At 37.2% G+C, this 21001-nt stretch overlaps 1 protein-coding gene across 1 annotated transcript in view; it reads left to right on the top strand.

Annotated features, from left to right (window-relative positions):
• EPHX4 (epoxide hydrolase 4) overlaps window positions 1-8522 on the top strand; it is a 34275-nt gene extending 25753 nt beyond the window's left edge. The window contains exon 7 of the mRNA XM_077746117.1: window positions 7842-8522. Coding sequence (XP_077602243.1) covers window positions 7842-8073 — 232 coding nt within the window. The 3' untranslated portion in view covers window positions 8074-8522. The remainder of the gene's footprint in view (window positions 1-7841) is intronic.
• Window positions 8523-21001: the final 12479 nt, after the last annotated feature.

The following is a 21001-nucleotide window of genomic DNA, read 5'->3' as shown; positions in this document are numbered from 1 at the left end:
TCTAGCTCCAGCCACATGGTTGCAAATGGCAAGATTTAATTCCTTTTTTACAGCTGAGTAATATTCATTGTATACATATACCACATCTTTTTCCATTCAACAGTCAATGGACATTTCAGTGCTTTCCAGAATTTGGCTATTGTTGAAGTTAACAACACAGGAATCAACAGGTTTTGGGAAGGATGTAGAGAAAGGGGAACCCTCTTATGCTGTTGGTGGGAATGCAAACTGGTGTAGCCAGTCTAGAAAACAGTATAGAGTTTCCTCAGAAAGTTAAAAATAAAACTACCTTACAATCCACCAATTGCACTATTATGTATTTACCCAAAGCATACAAAAATACCAATTTGAAGGGATACATGGACCCTGATGTTTATAGCAATATTATAAGCAATAGCCAATATTTTATTATATTTTTAGTTTATTTATTTATTTTGAGAGAGAGAGAGCACAAGCAGGGGAGGCACAGAGAGGGAGAGAGAGAATCCCAAGCAGGCTCCAACATGTCAGTGCATAGCCCAATGCAGGGCTCAATCTCATGAAGCACGAGATTATGACCTGAGCCAAAACCAAGAATTGGACTCTTAACTGACTGAATCACTCAGGTGTCCTGTCAATATTTTATTTTCAAGATTAAGTTCACAGTTTATCCAAAGACTCAAAAGTGTTCTGATTTTGTAAGTTGCATAATCTTTTTCTAGGGAAAACTTTAAACATATGGAAAAGTAGAAAGAATAATATAATGGAATCCCCATATAGTTGTCCCTTGTTTTATCCATAACTGTATCCACTTCTTCTTTACCTTTGGGTTATTGTGAATAGATGTATATTTGTAATCATATTTTTAATTATCACTATTCATTCAAGAACTATATATTAATCACTTTTTATGTTCTAGTCTATGCCAACACTTAGAATATAGTATTAAGCAAAACAAGACAAAGGATCCTGATCTCACTAGCCAAGTGAGGAGAACAGACATTGTGTATAACCACAGTAATGAATATATGGTTATAAACAAACAAAGACCATGAGAGAAAGGGATGAGGACTGAGCAAATGATGTTTGAAGAGAGAAATGAAGGATGAGTTACATACTGACCAAAGTTGGGGATGGAGGAATTGGCATTTCAGAAAGAGGAAACAGCATGTGCCTAAGTAGTGTGGGAAGATAGAGAGTTGTGGTTTTAAGGATTACAATGAGAGCCAGTGTGCCTAGAGCACAGAAAAGGGCAATGAAATGAGAGTGGCTCCAAGAGAAGGCAGTGGCTGGTCATGCAAAGCCAAGTAGACCATATTAAGTACTCAAGAGCCATGAATGTAAAGCTAGTAAATAAGCATTTCAACCCGGAAAGATAAACAATGTAATCTGTGTTTGTATCCATTCATTCACTGTGAGGAAACTGCAGTGGTCCAGGCTAAAGATGATGGTAGCCTGAAATAGCCTAAAGGCAGTGGAGATGGAGAGAATGGGTCAATTTAAGAGATATTTAAGAGGAAAATTGACAGGGATTGGTGATGGGTGAGATGAGGGGGTTGGGGAGGCATTGGAAGGAATGAGAAGAAGAGGGATACCAAGGATGGCTCCTGAATTCCTGGCTTTAATAGCTATATGGATAGTCAAGCCATTCACTGAGACAGAAAACACTAGAAGAGAACTGGTTTTGAAGGAAGGCCATAAACTTTATTGACCTTAAACTAGTTGAGTTTGATGTGGTATCTTAAATATTCAAATAGGCAGATGGATACAAGGGTTTGAAGTTCAAAGGAGAGAATCTGTGATGAAGTTATATAAAATCTTGTTGTTGATGATAGACACAAATGAAGCTTTTTTTCAGAAGATATTGTCTAGGTAGAAAGTATAGAATGAAAGACAAGATAAGGAGATTTGTCTGTTCAGGTTTAGACTCTAGATAGAAGAAAAAGATTTCCCTTGGTAATTAGCAACCACAGCCTGCCTTGAAAAGGTTTAGAGGCTTGAATTTGTGCTATCTCCATAACACTAGAATTCTGAGGGAAAACATCATATTTCAATATCATCTTAAGCGGGTAACACTTCCCAGCAAGCCTGGTAGAAACAAAGACAGAATTTCTCCAGAGGATACATCTCAACTCAGACTTACAATATTCCCACAGGTAAAGTCCCCTGAAGATGAGTTCATAATCCAAATTACCAAAAATACTAATCAACCATTAACAAATCAGAATACAATTGCAGCAGGACTCACAAATGTCAAATATTGAACAGAGATTATAAAGTATGTTTAAATCATTAAATATGTAAAAGAATAAAATGTGTGGAAAAAGAATAAGAAAATATCAAGATAGACTGGAAAAAGGTGAAAAAGAACAAAAGAACTTCTGGCAATGAAAAATATGGCTATTGAAATCTAAAATTCCATTAGTGAGTTAAATAGCAGATCAGACAATCTATAAAGAATTATGAATTAGAAGATAGCTCTGAAAAAAATTACTTAGAATATAGCTTACAGAGATAAATAAAAATATAAAAAACAGGTTATATTTGACATAGAGGATGAAATTAGAAATTATATATTGAGGTTCCTAGGTGGCTCAGTTGGTTAAGGATATGACTTTGGCTCATGGTTTGTGAGTTGAAGCCCCACATTGGGCTCTGTGCTGACAGTGCAGAGCCTGCTTGGGATCCCCTCCCTCTCTCTCACCCTCCCATACTTGTGCTCCCTCTCTCTCTTCAAAATAAATAAATAAACCAAGAAAGTTATATAGATAGATGAAAGATAGAATTAGATACACATGCATATATATAGATGCTAAGAATTTTTTTCTAGTAAAATAAAATAATGGAAATAGAATGTATTATTTTCAAACCAGTAGAGGGTGACTAGAAAACTATCAATTCAAAAGAAGGCAGGAAAGAGGAAAGGGAAGCAAAGTAAATAGCACAAAATAAGACATCAAAATCAATTTAAATATTTCAGTAAGCACAATAAATATGAATGTATTAAACTTGCCAGTGAAAAAACAAAATATCAGATTGGATTGAGTCACAATGCATAAGGACATAAAAAGGCTGAAAGTAGGATGGAAAAAAGTTATAGTGGGTGTTTTATTGATTTATTGATTGATTGATTAATTGATTTTATTTTTATGTAATCTTTACACCCAACATGTAGCTTGAACTTACGATGCCAAGATCAAAAGTTGCATGTTCCACTGAGCCAGCCAGGTGCTCCTATAGAAATTGTTTATTTTATTTCATTTTATTTTATTTTATTTTACCTTTTTAATGTTTATTTACTTTGAGAGAGTGTGTGTGAGTGGGAGAGGGGGATAGAGAGAGGGAGAGAGAGAGAACCCCAGCAGGCTCTATGCTCAGCATGGAGCCTGAAGTGGGGCTCAATCTCATGACCATGAGATCATAACCTGAGCCAAAATCAAGAGTCAAATGGTTAATCAACTGAGCCTATCCAGGTGCCCCAAAGGTATTATTTTAAATAAAACAAAATGAGGGGCACCTGGGTGGCTCAGTCAGTTGAGCATCTGACTTCGGCTCAGGTCATGATCTCACAGTTCGTGGGTTCGAGCCCTGCATCAGGCTCTGTACTGACCGCTAGCTCAGAGCCTGGAGCCTGTTTCAGATTCTGTATCTTCCTTTCTCTCTGACCCTCCCCTGCTCATGCTGTCTCTCTCTCTCTCTCTCTCTCTCTCTCTCAGAAATAAATTTTTAAAAAATTTAAAAATAAATAAATAAAATCAAATTATTTGAATACATAATCCAAGGGCAGTCAAGAGATTATATGAATGAGGGAGAAGAGGCAAACCTAAATCCTTTTTGACTAACAACCACCACCACAACAAAATCTACAAATATAAATGTAAATATCTTTGATAAGACAAATATTTTAATTTAAAAGATATTTGTAGGTGCCCATTTATCAAACAAGGCAATGATTAACACAGAGGCTACAGGTTATATCTCATATTATATAGTAATATTGTCCATGTTTTGTCATTTGTTGTTTGTTTTTTACAAATAACATTTGTAAAGAGAATTATAAGAGGAAATAGAATGATAAATTTTAATACAAGTTTAAATTTTGAAAAGGAGAAAAAATAATAGTTTTTAAATGTTCTTGATTTATCCCTTTATCAAAGCTGGCTTTGTGATACAAAACAAGTAGCTACGAGGAAAAAGAAGAAAATATTCTGATCTTTCTCAAGCTCTTTTACTAACATTTGTTCAGTAGGAGGATCTGCATTCCCAAAAGTAAGCTCTAGAATCCTGCTAATTAGCATGGAGAGAGAAAGAGGAAAAAAAGCAGGCCTGTGAAGGTCAAAACTTACAATTTTAAATAAAGGTGAAAGTTTTAAGCTAGATTGATATAGGTTAAATCTAGCTAGGTCAAGGTTACATCGAGTCTTCTGGAAGCTCAATTGACTCCCTCTGATGGTTCTTTATATTAGGGTAATCAAGGCCAAGTACATAATTAAAAATGGTTATACAATATATAATGACTATTCATAAGGTATAGTACATATACTCAGGTATGGAAATCACCCTCATTTATCACCCTTCCCAGGACCATAGCCTCATCCAAGGACTCTCCAAAATTTGGAGCCAAGGAACCAGAATGAACTAGGTACTGGATTAGCTATAGGATCTAACCTGCAAAAAGATAAATAAGTTTAAACTTATAACAAAGCACTAAATATAAAGCAAAANTTCTCCCCGCCTCTCTCAAAAGTTAATCAAGCAGGAAAAAATTAATAACGATACAAAATATTTGAACAACCCAATTAACATCTTTAGTGTGATGAACAAGTCTAGAATCCTGCATCCAATACTTAGAAAATACACAATATATTTAAGCACATAGAAATGTTTACAAAGATTGATTACATACTGGACTATAGAGTAAATGCTAACCAATACCAAGGGATCAATATCATATGGATGTGTTCTCTGAACACAATGCACTTAGAAATTAACAATTATACAAATTTCTAGAAAACTCCATAAAGTCAGAAATTTTATTTTATTTTATTTTATTTTATTTTANCTCAAACCCACGAACTGCGAGATCATGACCTAAGTGAAAGTCGGACGCTTAACCGACTAAACCACCCAGGCGCCCCTGGAAATTTTAAAAACTTTTAAATTACTCCTGGCTATGATCCAGGTATTTACCCAAAGAATACAAAAATACTAATTCAAAGGGATACATGTGCCCTGATGTTTATAGCAGTATTATCTACAATAGCCAAACTATGAAACAGCCCAAGTTGTGGTGTACACACACACACACACACACACACACACACACACACACAATGGAATATTACTCAACCATAAAAAAGAATGAAATCTTGCCATTTGCAATGACCTAGATGGAGCTAGAGAATATAATGCTAAGTGAAATAAGTCAGTCAGAGAAAGACAAATACCATATGATTTCACACATATGTGGAACTTAAGAAACAAATGAGCAAAAAGGAGAAAAAGGGAGAGAGAGAGACAAACTAGGAAATAGACTCTTAACTATAGAGAACAAACTGATGGTTACCCATCAGGGGAGCTGGGTAAAATAGATGATGGGGATTAAGGAGAATACTTGTGATGGGCACAGGGTGTTGTATGGAAGTGCTGAATCACTATATTGTATACCAGAAACTAATATAATACTATATGTTAACTGAAATTTAAATAAAAACTTAAAAAAATTACTCATGGATCAAAAAAAGATCTGGGGGTGCCTGGGTGGCTTAGCTGGTTAAGTGTCTGACTCTTGATTTCAGCTCAGGCCATGATCTCACGGTTTGTGACATCAAGCCCCGCATTGGGCTCCACGCTGACAGCACAGAGTCTGCTTGAGATTCTCTCTCCGCCTTTTCCCACTTGCACCTATACATATGTACACTCCCTCTCAAAATAAAGAGACATTTTAAAATACCATAATGGAAATTAGTAAAAACATAGAAAAAATAATAATATCAAAACATGTGGAATACAGTTAAAACAATATGTAGGAAGAAACATATTAACAGTTTTCCATGCAAATATTAGAAAAGAATATTAGTGACCTAAGAGTATAATTTGAGAAGTTAGGAAAAGAACACTATATAAACAAAAATAAATTGGAAGAAAAATAATTTAAATTAGATAAAAAGCAGAAATAAATGCAATCATTAAAAAAGGGGGGCACTTGTGAGGATGAGCACTGGGTGTTATATGGAAACCAACTTGACAATAAATGTTCATTCTCATGCTTAGTCAACAGGATTGTAATTAATGCTATCCCACCTTTCTGAAAAACAGTGTAGCAGTAGCTGTCAAAAGCTTTAAAAATATTTATACTCTTTAGCTCAGGAATTCCACTTCTAGGGATCTAGCTGAAAGAAATTATCTAAAATGCCCGAAAAACATTTGGGCACAAAATGCTCATTATAGCATCACTTAAAACATCCCCTTGTTTTAACTAATGATATAATCTGAATATTCAATTTTAGGAGAATAGTCATTTATGGGTTATTTATGGGTAATTATACCATAGAATAGTATCTTTTACAATTTTTTTATATAAAACATGAAATGAGAAAATTCCCAATTTATAATGCAGTGTGAAATTTGACTATGGGGACTGTATATATATTATGTATATTTATTGCAATTTCAACTGTATGCATGGAAAGTGACCAAAAGGTTATCTTTTAATGATGGAATTATGCATGATTTTATTTCTTTATGCTGAAGAAAACACACAATAAAATGTTGTTTTAAAAAGAATCTTCTGGGGTGCTTGGAGGCTCAGTCGGTTGAGCATCCGACTCTTGATTTTGGCTCAGATCATTATCACAGGGTTGTGGGGATCAAGCCTCGTGTCAAGCTCTATATTGAGCATGGATTCTGCTTGGGATTCTCTCTCTTTCTTTCTGCCTATCTCCCCCACTTTCTCTCTCTCTCTAATATATATACATAATCCACACATTATATATATACAATAGAATATATAGAATAGAATATATATATAATAGAATATTCTATATAAAAATAGAATCTTCTTGCAAAATAAATATAGTACTATTTAATGATAAAGCTCAGTCCGTATATATTTTTTGTTCTCAGTTCCAACTTCATATAAATGCATTATGTTATCTGACAAACAACTTAGAATATAAAGTGACATTATTTAAAACTTTTATCACACCATTCAGAAATTCTGGTATCCTTTTGAAGCAAATTATTCCTTACAGTGATGAATTGCATAATTAATTATAACTTTCATTATAAATGTTGTTAGCCTCATCCAATTAAACCTTTAAAATTTTTTACTGTATAGATTGATTGCCTAATGCAGTGTTTCTCAACCATTGATTCTTTTTTTTAATGTTTTTAATTTATTTTTGAGAGTCAGAGAGAGACAGCATGAGCAGGGAAGGGTCAGAGAGAGAGGGAGACACAGAATCTGAAGACAGGATCCAGGCTCTGAGCTGTCAGCACAGAGCCTGACATGAGGCTCGAACCCACAAACCGCGAGATCATGACCTTAGTCAAAGTCGGATGCTTAATCGACTTAACCATTCATTCTTTAATCATCACCTCCTTAAGGTGCCATTTTAGATGTTTTTTCCCCAATTGCTCCCCACCCTATGAAATTTTAATATTTGTTTATGTACTATGTGTATATCCATGATTTACATATAAAGAAAGTAATGTTTTTATCACTCTCCTGGGAACCAAATTTCACCCCATTGGTGTCAATACTGCTTCCTATGAGCATGTATGGCCTAAAGGAATATAATGGGAAAATGTTACTTTAACTTTTACAATGAGTCTCAAGTCCATGTGTTTTGTTTTTATAGCTGCCTGCCTCTCAAACATCACATGGTAACCACTCCAACACTCCTACTGTGGGGAGAGAAAGATGCATTTATGGAGGCTGAAATGGCTGAAGTCACAAAGATTTATGTTAAGAATTATTTCAGGCTAACCATTTTGTCAGAAGTCAGTCACTGGCTTCAGCAAGAACAACCTGACATAGTGAACAAACTGATATGGACATTTCTGAAAGAAGAAACAAGAAAAAAAGATTGACTTTTCTATATCTTCTATGAGGGGTCTGTAATGAAATCTCTAAATAATTTTTAATAATTGTTCATCAACCTCTTTAAGCTCATTAGGAAAAATTGTTTTAATATCCTTTATCATAAGTACCCTGACAAACCATATTGAAGAAAAAATCTGAGAATGTGTGAACTTGTAACATGATATCAATTTTCTTCTGTTGAATTTTGCACAGAAAAGCATCTGCCTTAAAATGTGTACAATAGTACAAAAAGGAATTGGGGAAAATGGCTCAGTTTTGGCTTCTTGCATTTTTTTACCCTGTTAACATCTGGTGCCTTTTACAAATGTAAATTAAAGATTAGCTGTGCCATATTTAAAAAAAAAGGGGGGGGGACCTACAATGGTATAAACTTTTATTTTATTGTTCAAATGTTCTTTTTACTATTTTTCAACCATTAAAAAATTCTGGTGTCAAATCTCTTGGATTTATAGCATATTTATTAGTTTGAGGGCAAATATGACTAGAAGAATACGCATTTTTAAAACAGGCCATAATACTACTTATACTGGGAAGACTAATAAGAGGTGATGTAGAAATTCTCATGTATACATATATATGTAATAAACATTGCAAAGTAGGAAAGCACATCCATCAAATTACTTGTCTAAATTTTCCAGCTAAATTGGTGAGAGATTTAGACAAAGGATCAAAATGTCCTTTTGCCCCATGAAGGGAACCAGAATTGAATTCTGTACTTCCTATGTGCACTAGGATCTAAGCCCCACAAGGCAGAGAATTTTTTACTGCTTTCTTAATAGGCATATATCCAGCATCTAGAATAAGGACCTGGCTCCATTGTAGGCACTCACATATTTGCTTAATGAATAAATAACATATCTGACACACTGCTAGGCACTGTGGGGGAAATATAAAGGAAATATGACATGGTAACATGGAACTTTCCCTTAAAGAAGCATACACACAATGCAGTTAAGTTAAACAAGGATTCAAGGGTAGAAATAAACATTACAAATAAGAATGGGAAGAGTTACAAATAGAGAATGATACACACTCAAGGGAATACTACTCATTCTCTTGGGTTGCTCTCCTTTAACATGGGAGACAACCAATAACATTGCCAAATTATGGTTCCATAGAAACTGCAACTGTGTTCCTAAACAAGACTAAGCTGGTGGAAAAAATGTCTTCCTCACTAAGTGTAGTTCTGAGAGTGACAGAAAAAAGTGGAATGTCTCTAAGAATTCTCATCATTGTATCTTAAGCAACTTGTATGTATTAATAAAACCCCAATTTTTTGTATACATTTGTGCTTGTGCCTCATAGTAACGTTGCAAGGTAGAGAGTATTACCGATTTATAGATGTGAAAACAAGGTTGGCCAATGCCCACAGCATAATTGTTGGAACCAGGATCTGACCTAGATTCATCTGGTTATAAAGCCTCTAATCTTTCCAGTAAGATAGCAGACTCTATATCTACACTGCTCTTTCTGTTTTATTAGTGATCTGGTGTGCTCCAATAAATAGAAACACTTCTCAGAAACCTACAATTTGACTTTTAATCCTGGGAAAAGGAATTTATGTCAGTAATTAGCAAATACAAGAATATCCTATATAGCATTGTCAGAATTGCAGATTTTACAAGGTATAGAAGAAAGCCTGGTTCACACCAACTTTGATTACGCTTTCCTCTTGATTGTTTCTGTAGGGCAGCAACAAAGGGAGGAATAGGACTTCACTGACAGTGTATGTTGACCCAGTAAAATAGTCCTGACTTACTTTACTGAAAACTTGTTACTGACAAGGGTGATTTTAGGGTTTATTGTTGTTACCTAATGTCAGTTTGGAATGCTGACTGGTTCGTGGGGACTCGTGTTAAGAATATGAATCAAATGTGGGGCGCCTGGGTGGCTTAGTCGGTTAAGCGTCCGGCTTTCGCTTAGGTCATGATCTCGCGGTTTGTGGGTTCGAGCCCCGCGTCGGGCTCTGTGCTGACTGCCAGCTCAGAGCCTGGAGCCTGTTTCAGAGTCTGTGTCTCCCTCTCTCTCTGACCCTCCCCTGCTCACGCTGTCTCTCTCTCTCTCTCTCCCCTCTAGAAATAAATAAAAATATTAAAAAAAAAAAGAATATGAATCAAATGTGCCATGGCAAATTCCAGCCTATGATAACGGATGTATTCTAATTTTCTATTTATGTGGAAGAGTGCTTGTAACAGATATAAAGGCTCAAGGGTGCCATCAGTTAAACCTCTTAGCATGAAGTGATATTACTGTCTCTGTAGAAATCAATTTGTAGGGAGAGTAAATGAATCTGACTTACCAGCTCCCAAAGCATCTCACAGTAAGTAAGCTTTAGTGGTAACAGCATTTAAATTAAAAAGTTGTAATTAATATTCATCTATTTAAATTAATATATCCCTAGTAGGTTTATAATATGTCCTTTATATAAATGTCAGAAATTATGTGAAAATAATTTATTAAGTATGTATGTCAAAAGGAAAACATTTTCAAAAAGCAAAAATGATTGTACTCTTGATTCTAATTCTATTACACCATTTATCATTTTTAAGTTTTCTGATTTTAGAGGTAATTCATCATCATTTCCTATTAGCCCATGTTATATCTGAGAGTTCTAATTATGTGTGAACAGAAAGAGCACTTGAATGTGGGGGAAGGAATGCATTCTGAGGGTTGTCCACAGATCCAATCTCCCCACATTCTGAGACCACTCAGAAGTTGGCCACAGGGCTCAGCAGAACTTGGACTTTGAGGTGGAGGTGTGGGAGACCTCTGTGAGCCATGGGATGAGCATGTCATACCCACCTGCAGTAGCCAACCCCTTCACATGGCAGAGGCATGGCAGCCAGTGGCACTGGGCCTATACCATCTGCATTGGGACTGTGCTGGTGCTGGGATGTGAATCCTGCATTGCCTTTCTCTTCATTGGCCTTTGGCCAGTGGCCACACTTTCCACCAAGGGCAGTTCTGCTCAACCAGCCAACACCACTAAGAGCTGGGGGGAAGAAACTGTTGCAGCCAGCCCTCAAACTCTTCTTTCAGTCAATATTCTGTTTAGCAGGGTTCCTGGTTAAAGTGAAAGGGGAAAATGCAGCCTGAGAGGATGCTGTCATCTTTGTTATAGCGTCGCACTCCATTTTCTTTGACCCAATTGCCTGTGTGGTGGCAGGGTTACCCTTGGTGGACTTGCCAAGTCAAAACACACAGATTCCAGTGGCTGGAAAACTCCTAATATCAACACAGCCTCTGCTTGTGACCCGATAGGATCCCAATTCCAGGAAGAATACTTGGAATGAAATCCTAAAGCTACTGACATCTGAAAGGAAGTAGCCATGGATCCTGATTTCTTGGAAGGAATGTGTACCAACTGCACCTGCCTGGTCAATTTTAAACTAGGGGACTTCTTTCTGGGTGTTTCTGAGCAGCCAGTGCTACCTAGGTACCCAAACACACTGGACACAGTGACCTAGATCTAGCAGGGATTTACAGGTATTTAGGTCTATATACTGACCTTGAGTCAACTCTTCACCAGAGAAGAAGTGGAGTTTATGCCTATTTATATACCAAATAATCAAGAAAAAAGATGACATGTCCCTTTTGCTGATATAGTGAGGCTCAAAGTGGCAAATGCTCTGAGTGTCTATGACAGACCACAGTTATGAAGACTGGAGACTAACGTTTTTCACAGGTAACCTTTAACTACCCATGGAAGCTAGTTTGGTGGAATTCATAGAAATTAACCAGAAATAGAAGTGAGACTGGGATAATATTCATTAGCATCTGGACAAATATACTGCAATTGCAGTTGCCTCTAATGGAGGGAAGATAGGACTTGAAGAGTTTGCAAATTATTAAAAAATTCTAATTTCAGAGCCCTTGGAACAATTTTTTGCCTCCTTTGGCAGGAATAATGATGGTAGCATAAAAATCAGAGAATATGTGATAGGACTGACTGCCCTGTGCAATCCTATCAACACTGAAAAGGTTCTGCAAATGTCATTTAAGCTTTTTGATCTTGATGAGGATGGTTTCATAACACAGCAAGAGTTAGCTGCTATACTTTGGGCAACCTTTAGAGTGCCAGATCTTGATGTTTCCAGACTCTTTCAGGAAATAGACAGACAGAATTCAGAGTACATATTGTATAAGAACTTTAAGAAATTTGCCTGAAGCATTCAGCATATAACAAGTTATTTAAGTCATACTTGGACCTCGAGGCAGCCTATATATATTCATTAGCACATCAAGTATGAGTTTAATTGCTGTATTCAAATGTTAAAGTCAGCCCTGAAAATTCTGAAGTTACTTTCCAGATAGAAACTATGATTGAAATAAAATTATCCTTTGAGGAAAAACACTATAGTTTTTTTACTCTCAGCACTTAACTATGCTATGTCTAATGTGCTTGAGAAATATATAATTCAATTAGATCTTATAGTACCTATGTTGCTTAATATATGTTTGTTTCAGTGTGACTAAAGACAGAGTAAGAGATCTACTCATAAGGGAAGCTAAGATGGCAACATAGTAGGAGGACCCCTCAGCTTGCCTCATCCCATGAACACACTTAGATAACTACCAAATCATTCTGAATACCCAAGAAATCAACCTGAGAAAGGAAAGGACAAACTGCACAACTAGAGGGAGATAAGAGGCATCACTGAGGAAGGTAGGAAGTGCAGAGACCAAGACCTGCTTTGGGGGGAGAAATGGATCAGTAGTGCTGCAGAGTGGAGGGAGCTGTGGTCACAGAGAAAGGTGAGTGAAAGTGGAGCACACAAGGGAGCACACAAAGAGAGCACTTCCATAAAGCCATTGGTTGGGAAAATAAGAGGAGCTGATCTTCACGAGTTTTTGCAACCTTTGGGGCTCAAAGACTGGGGTTTTAGGTTAGGTGGTATTGGCTAGGATAGAGCCCTGAGGGCACTGCTCTACTGAAGACAAGACATGTGAGCAATCCTGGGGCAGATGGCCCTAATGTGAGGATCACCTAAGCACATGGGGAGAGACTGTTTGCTTTGTTTGGAGTACATCTGTGAGAGGTGGCATTTGCAGAGTTGCCTCTCTGAGGACAAAAGAGCTGGCAGGCACCATTTCCTTCTCCCTCCCCTCAGCATAGGAACAGAAACACCTGGTGAAGGTGCCTAACCCAGACATTGGTTGTTTAGCCCCTGCTTTGCTCCAAATCCCTTGCCTCTGTGCTCTGGTGTTACTGCCCTTCTCCATCCAGCATGGCAAATCCCTCCCACAGAAGACCAGCACAAACCCCCTGCACAGCAAGTCCCTAAGGTTTGGAGTTTAAAAGTCAGCAGGCTTGGCTGCGATAGAGCCCAAAGGGCACTGCTCTGCACCAGGAAGTAAAGCAACCTAGAGACAGATTGCGTGAAAACAGCTATTTGAAAAACGCCTGAGATGGATGAGAAAATTATTCTTTTTTTTCAATATTTTTATTTATTTCCAGGAGAAAGAGAGAGACAGAGTGAGCAGGGGAGGGTCAGAGAGAGAGGGAGACACAGACTCTGAAATAGGCTCCAGGCTCTGAGCTGGCAGTCAGCACAGAGCCCGACGCGGGGCTCGAACCCACGAACCGCGAGATCATGAAAGTCGGACGCTTAACCGACTAAGCCACCCAGGCGCCCCGAGGGAAAATTATTCTATCTTCTGGGGGGGAGGTGCTTCCCTAAGAGCAGCAAGCATGGAGACCCCTGTCTGGGGACAAAGGAACTGGCTACTGCCATTTCCTTCCCCCACCCCTCAGCATAAATCCAACTTCAGTAAGTAGCATAGCACAGTGGCTGCCTAAGCTACTTACACCAAGTCTCACTGCTCTGCACTTTGCTGGTGCTGCTTTTCTTGGGCAGATGTGCCAAGAACCAGCGCAGTGGGCCTCTTCCCTAGTAGATCAGCACAAACCCCACATCCATGATGTCAACCAACCATAGAGTTCTACAAGGCTTCATTTCTCGTGGAAGTAGTATCAGGTCTTATCTAACAAGCAGACCAGAGTACATCTAATTAAAACACAATACACTCTGGCTAAGGTCCAAATGCTACCCTTTGACCTGAGGGATAAAGCAGCCAAAACATAGTAGCAGAGTGTATACAGCACACACCAGAGACACTCCCTGAAGTGCCAGGCCCTGGACACTATATGACCTCTTCTTCATAAAGCAATTACTTTCTGGAGTAGGAAACACAACGGGGTTTTCTAACTCATAGAAAAAGATACAGACCTAGACAAAATGCCAAGATGGAGAAGTTTATCTCAAAAGAAAGAACAAGAAAAAGCCATAGCTAAGGATCTAATCGAAACAGATATACATACTAGGACTGATAGAGAATTAAAGCAACAATCAGAAGGATACTTGCTGGGCTTGAGAAAAGCATGGAAGACATAAGGGAGACTTACCACAGAGATAGAAGAGTTAAAAAACAATCAGTCAGAAATGAAAAATACAATAACAGAGATGCAAAACAGACTGGATGAAATAAGCAGAGAAATGAATAAGTGACATAGAATATAGAATAATGGAAAATAATGAAGCTGAACAAAAGAGAGAAAAAACTATGGGTCATGAAAGTAGTCTTAGGGAACTCAATGAGTCCATCAAACATAATAATATTTCTATTATAGGAGTTCCAGAAGAAGAGAGAAAAGGGGGCAGAAGGTTTACTTGAGGAAATAATAGCTGAAAACTTCCCTAATCTGGGGAAGGAAACAGACACCCAATTTTCAGGAGGCATAGAGAACTCCCATCAAAATAAGCAAAAGCAGGGCAACACCAAGACATATTGGGGTAAATTTGCAAAATATATTGATAAAGAAAAAAAATCCTAATAGCAGCAAGATAAAAGAAGTCCCTAACTTACAAAGAAAGACCAGTAAAGCTAATTGCAGATCTCTCTACAGAAACTTGGCAAGCCAGAAGAGAGTGGCAGGATATATTCAACATGCTGAATGGGAAAAAAAATTATCAGCCAAGAATATTCTATCCAAGAAGGCTAGCATTCAGAATAGAAGGACAGGAGTCTCTCAGGGCACCTCGATGACTCAGTTGGTTAAACGGTTAAGCATCTGACTTCACTCAGGTCATAATCTCATGGTTCGTGAGTTCCAGCATCACGACAAGATCCGTGCAGACAGCTCAGAGCCTGGAGCTTACTCTGTATTCTATGTTTGCCTCTCTCTTTTCCTTCCCCTGCTGGCTCCCTGTCTCTCTCGAAAATAAATATTTAAAAAATTAAATAAAAAGAATTTCTCACACAAACAAAAATTAAAGGAGTTCATGACCACTAAACCAACCCTGCAAGAAATATCTAAGGGGACACTTTGAGTGGGAGAGAAAGACCAAGAGTGACAAAAACTAGAAAGGAACAGAGAAAATATCTGAAAACAATGACAAAACAAGTAATAAAATGGCACTAAATACATATCTATCAATAATTACTCTGAATGTAATATACTAAATGCTCCAATGAAAAGACATAGGTGTTAGAATGGACAAAAATCAAGTCCCATATATATGCTGCCTACAAGAGACTCATTTTTTTACTGTTTATTCATTTTTTGAGAGAGAAAGGGAGGGAGGGAAAGAGAGAGAGAGTGAGAGAGAATGAGTGGGGGAGGGACAGACAGAGAGGAAGACACAGAATCTGAGCAGGCTCCAGGCTCTATCAGTATAGAGTCAGACATGGGGCTCAAACCCACAAACTGTGAGATCATGACCTGAGCTGAAGTCAGATGCTTAACCCACTGAGCCACCCAGGAACCCCAGAGACTTATTTTATTTTATTTTATTTTGTTTGTTTGTTTGTTTAATCATTTTGAGAGAGTAAAAGAGAGAACATGAGCAGGGAAGGGGCAGAGGGGGGAGAGAGTGAGAGAGAGAGAGACAGAGGGAGAGAGAGAGAGAACCCAAGCAAGCTCTGCACTGTCAACACAGAGCCCAACATGGGGCTTAAACCCATGAACCATGAGATCATGACCAGAGCCAAAACTAAGAGTTGTATGATTAATTGATGGAGCCACCCAGGTAGATGCAAAGAAATTGAAGCAGTAATGAAAAATCTCCCCAAAACAAAAGTCCAGGGATAAATGGCTTCACAGGGGAATTCTCCAAAACGTTTAAAAACAGCTAATACCTAGTGTTCTCAGTTTGTTCCAAAAAATATAAATGGAAGGAAAACTTCTAAACTCATTTTCTGAGGCCAGTATTACCCAGATTCCAAAACCAGACAAAGACTCAAATTAAAAAGAGAACTACAGGCCAATATACCTGATGAACATGGATGCAAAAATTATCAACAAAATACTAGCAAATCGAATTCAACAGCACATTCAAAGAATCATCCACCATGATCAAGTGGTCTGCAAGGTGGTTCAATATTCTCAAATCAATTAATTTGATACACCACATTAATAAAATAAAGGATAAGAACCATATGATCCTCTCAATAGATGCAGAAAAAGCATCTGACAAAGTACAACATTCATTCATAATAAAAACCTTCTACAAAGTAGGGATAGAGGGAACATACCTCAACATAAATCCTAGCCTCAGGAAACAGACAACAAAAAGAAATAAAAGGCATCCAAATCAGCAAGGAAGAAGTGGAACGTTCACTGTTTGTAGATGACATGATACACTATATAGAAAACCCAAAATAACCCACCAAAAAATTCCTAGAACTGATCCACAAATTCAGTAAAGTCATGGGATACAAAATCGACATACAGAAATCTGTTGCATTTCTTTTTTTAAAAAAATTTAAGTTTGTTCATTTTGAGAGAGAGAGAAAGAGCAAGCGAGCAAGCAAGCACAAGTTGGGTAGGGCAGAGAGAGGAGAAAGAATTCCAAGCAGGTCCCATGCTATCAGTCCAGAGCCTGATTCAGGGCTTGAACTCACAAATCCTGAGCCAAGATCAAGAGTTGGGTGCTTAACCAACTCAGCCACCCAGGTGCCCCAAATCTGTTGGATTTCTATACATTAATAATGAAGCATCAGAAAGAGACATCAAGGAATCTATCCCATTTACAATTGCACCAAAACCCATGATACCTAGAAATAAATTTAACCAAAAAAGATAAAAGTTCTGTACTCTGAAAACTATAAAACACTTATGAAAGAAATTGAAGATGACACAAAGAAATGGAAAAACATTCCATGCTCATAGATTGGAAGAATAAATATTGTTAAAATGTCAATACTACCCAAAGCAATCTACACAGTTAATGTAATCCTTATCAAAATTCCACCAGCATGTTTTTACAGAGATAGAACAAACAATTCTAAAATGTGTATGGGACCACAAAGACCCTGAACAGCAAAAGAAATCTTGAAAATGAAAAGCAAAGCTAGAGGCATCACAAGTCCAGACTTCAAGGTATATTATAAAGCTTTAGTCATCAAGACTAAAGTATGGTACTGGCACAAAAAAAGACATAGATCAAGAGAGCAGAATAGAAAACCCAGAAATGAACCCAAACTATATGGTCAACTAATCTTTGACAAAGCAGGAAAGAATATCCAATGGGAAAAAAAAGACAGTCTCTTCAACAAATGGTGTTGGGAAAACTGGTCAGCAACATGCAAAAGAATGAAACTGGAACACTTTCTTACACCATGCAGAAAAATAAATTCAAAATGGATTAAAGACACAAATGTGAGACAGAAGACGATCACAATCCTAGAGGAGAACCTCTTTGGTTATACTGGCTAAACCAACTTCTTAACAGATAGGTTTCCTGAGGAAACAAAAACAAAATGAACTATTGAGATGTCATCAAAATAAAAAGCTTCTGCACCGTGAAGGAAACAATCAACAAAACTAAAAGGCAACTCATGGAATGGGAGAAGATATTTGCAAATGACATATCTGATAAAGGGTTAGTATCCAAATTACATAAAGAACTTATAAAATTGAACACTCAAAAAACAAATAATCCAGTTAGAAAATGGACAAAAGACATGAATAGATGTTTTTCTAAAGAAAGCATGCAGATGGCTAACAGACACATGAAAAGATGCTCAACATCACTCATCATGGAAATACAGATCAAAACCACAATGAGATACCACCTCACACCAGTCAGAATGGCTAAAATCAACAACAGAGGAAACAACAGATGTTGGTGAGGATGCAGAGAAAAGGAAGCCTCTTGTACCATTAGGAATTTAAACTGGTACAGCCATTCTGGAGAATAGTTGGGAGGTTCCTCAAAAGGTTAAAAATAGAACTACCCTATGATCCAGCAATTGCACTATTAAGTATTTACTCAAAGGATACAAAAATACTTATTTGAAGGAATACATGCACCCAGATGTTTATAGCAGCATTATTGGCAATAAAGTATATATAATGTAATATAACATATATACATTAACTATAGACAACAAACTGAGGGTTATGGAGGGGAGCAGGCAGAGGGATGGGTTAAATAGGTGATAGGAATTATGAGGGCACTGTTGTGATGAGCACTGTGTGTTGTATATAAGTGATGAATCACTAAATTCTACACCTGAAACTAATATTACACTGTATGTTAACTGGAATTTAAATAAAAACTTAAAATAGTAAGATAAGAAAAGAGAGATCTATTCATAAATGTTGTTCACTTTGTTCTAGTGAATGCCTTCATTTTGTTTAGTGCTAAAGTAAGGCCAGAGGAGCATTAATAGCTCATTACCTGTACTTCATTTTTGCAGAGAAAAAAATCTCATTAAGAGCTCCACTGGTAATAAATAAGTACACTAAATTATCATTTTTATTGTCTCCAAGAAGGATCTTCTGGATAAATGCTTCTTTGTTCTTTCTCAAAATAGTCCAAATATTGTTATTCTTACAAGGCAGAATAAAAACAAATATCAGGAAGATATAGTGTTGGGAATAACATTGAAAAAATTATAAATGGTATAATGGCTGCTATTTAAAATTGTTTTTTTTCTAGATATGAAAGTGATTATTTAGAATTAGTAAAGAAATTACAACAAGCTACAATTTCTGGAAACCTCACTAATATCACCAACATAAGATATAAACACAAGAATTCTGATAAATTCTATTTTGTTTGAGTCTCATCAAAGGGGAAATTTGTGTTTATAATTGCATAGTCTGCATTATTGAGAATACTTCTTTTATTGTGACTAGGCACAGATGAGAACTGGAGCCTCTACTTAATCTTGTAGAGCTCCTTACTATCCATTTACATCTAGTACCCTTTGCTGTAAGACATCTTCACATGTGATATGATGTGACTGTGGGCCCTATCCCTTCATGTCACTATGCAGGATGATTCAGTGAAGAATTCCTAGAAACAATTCCTGGCCCAGAACAGGGAGCAACAATTATCTACATGTAGAAATGGCTGTGAACCAATAAATATCCCTTGGTAGCCCAAACTACTGTATCCTTAACTTAGTTTCATTGAGGTCATATCCCAAAAATGTAGCCACTTGGTGCCACCATACAGGATATTGATATTTTGAGAAGAAAGTAAGAGGAGATGAGTGAGGGGAAGGTGAGCAGAAGAGGAAAGCTTAAGGAAAGGGAAAGAAAAAAGTTAAATATTGTTATTTTTTTTTAAGTTTATCTTGAGAGAGAGAGAAAGAGCAGGAGAGGGGTAGAGAGAGAGAAACAGAATCCCAAGCAGGCTCTGCACTGTTAGCAAGAAGCCCAACGTGGGGTTAAACCAAAGAACCGTGAGATCATGACCTGAGCTGAGATCAAGAGTAGGACACTTAACCCACTGAGCCACCCAGGTACCCCTAAATATTGGTTTGAGATCATTTCCATGCATTTCTTAATGCAAAATGGAGATGGATAAATGATATTTTATAATCTTCACTGTCTTAATTCAGGATGCTGTAACAAAAATACTATGAGTGGATTAAACAACCAACATTTATTTCTTATAGTTCTAGATGCTTCAGAGTCTAAGATCAATGGACTGCAGATTTGGTTTCTCAGAAGAGCTTGCTTCCTGGTGTGTAAACAGCTGTCTTCTCCCTGAATCCTCCTGTGGTGAAAGAGGCAAGGGAGTTCCCTGGGGTCTCTTTTATACTGGAACTAGTATCATTCATAAGGACTCTACTCTTATGTCCTAATCACCTCTTAAAGTCTCCAACTCCAAATTCCATAACATTGAGGATTAGATTTCCACATATGAATTTTGGGAGGACACAAACAGTAATTCTGTAGTATCCACCCAACTTGATATTCTCATCATTATAATGCAAAATACCTTAAACTGAATGCCATCTAATTGTTAGTAGTAATATTCACATTATTATGAAACTCTAATTATCTAATTATTATGTTCCTACAGGAACATATTGATAAGTAATTCTGTTAATGTTGTTAGGAACCAGGAGTTTTTCAGTGCAGGAAAAAAAGAAAAAAGAATGGAGTTTAAAAATAAAGTATCTGAAAAATCTCATAATGTTAAATTTGAATCAGATATGGTATAAATTCATCAATTTCTTTAAGTTTAATTTTTTTTTGAGAGAGAGAGAGAGAGAATGTGCTTGAGCTGGACAGGGGTAGAGGAAGAAAGAGAATCCCAAGCACCCAAGCAGGCTCCAGGCCCAGTGCAAAGCCTGATGATAGAGGGCTTGGCCTCATGACCGTGAGATCATGACCTAAGCCATGAAATGAAGACTCAGATACTTAACTGACTAAGTTATCCAGGTGCCCCAGCAACTTGTTTTTCTTATAAAACTATAAATTGCTTAGAAACAACATGGCCCTTCAATATCAGTGAGCACACTTAGCACCCAGATTGTGGGTTCTACCCATCATTCTGCACTTTGGAGGAACTGTAGTTCTTTGGAGGAATAGCTGGGGTGGGAAGTAAACAAGGTATCTGGTATCTGGTTGTGCCAGAAAGTAAGATACTATCACAGATTAAAGAATGCATC

Source organism: Crocuta crocuta, unplaced genomic scaffold (genome assembly GCF_008692635.1).
Source record: "Crocuta crocuta isolate KB4526 unplaced genomic scaffold, BGI_CrCroc_1.0 scaffold48, whole genome shotgun sequence".
In the NCBI taxonomy this organism is placed as follows: Eukaryota; Metazoa; Chordata; class Mammalia; order Carnivora; family Hyaenidae; genus Crocuta; species Crocuta crocuta.
The sequence above is the reverse complement of the archived record's forward strand: the minus strand, read 5'-3'. Positions and strand labels throughout refer to the sequence as shown.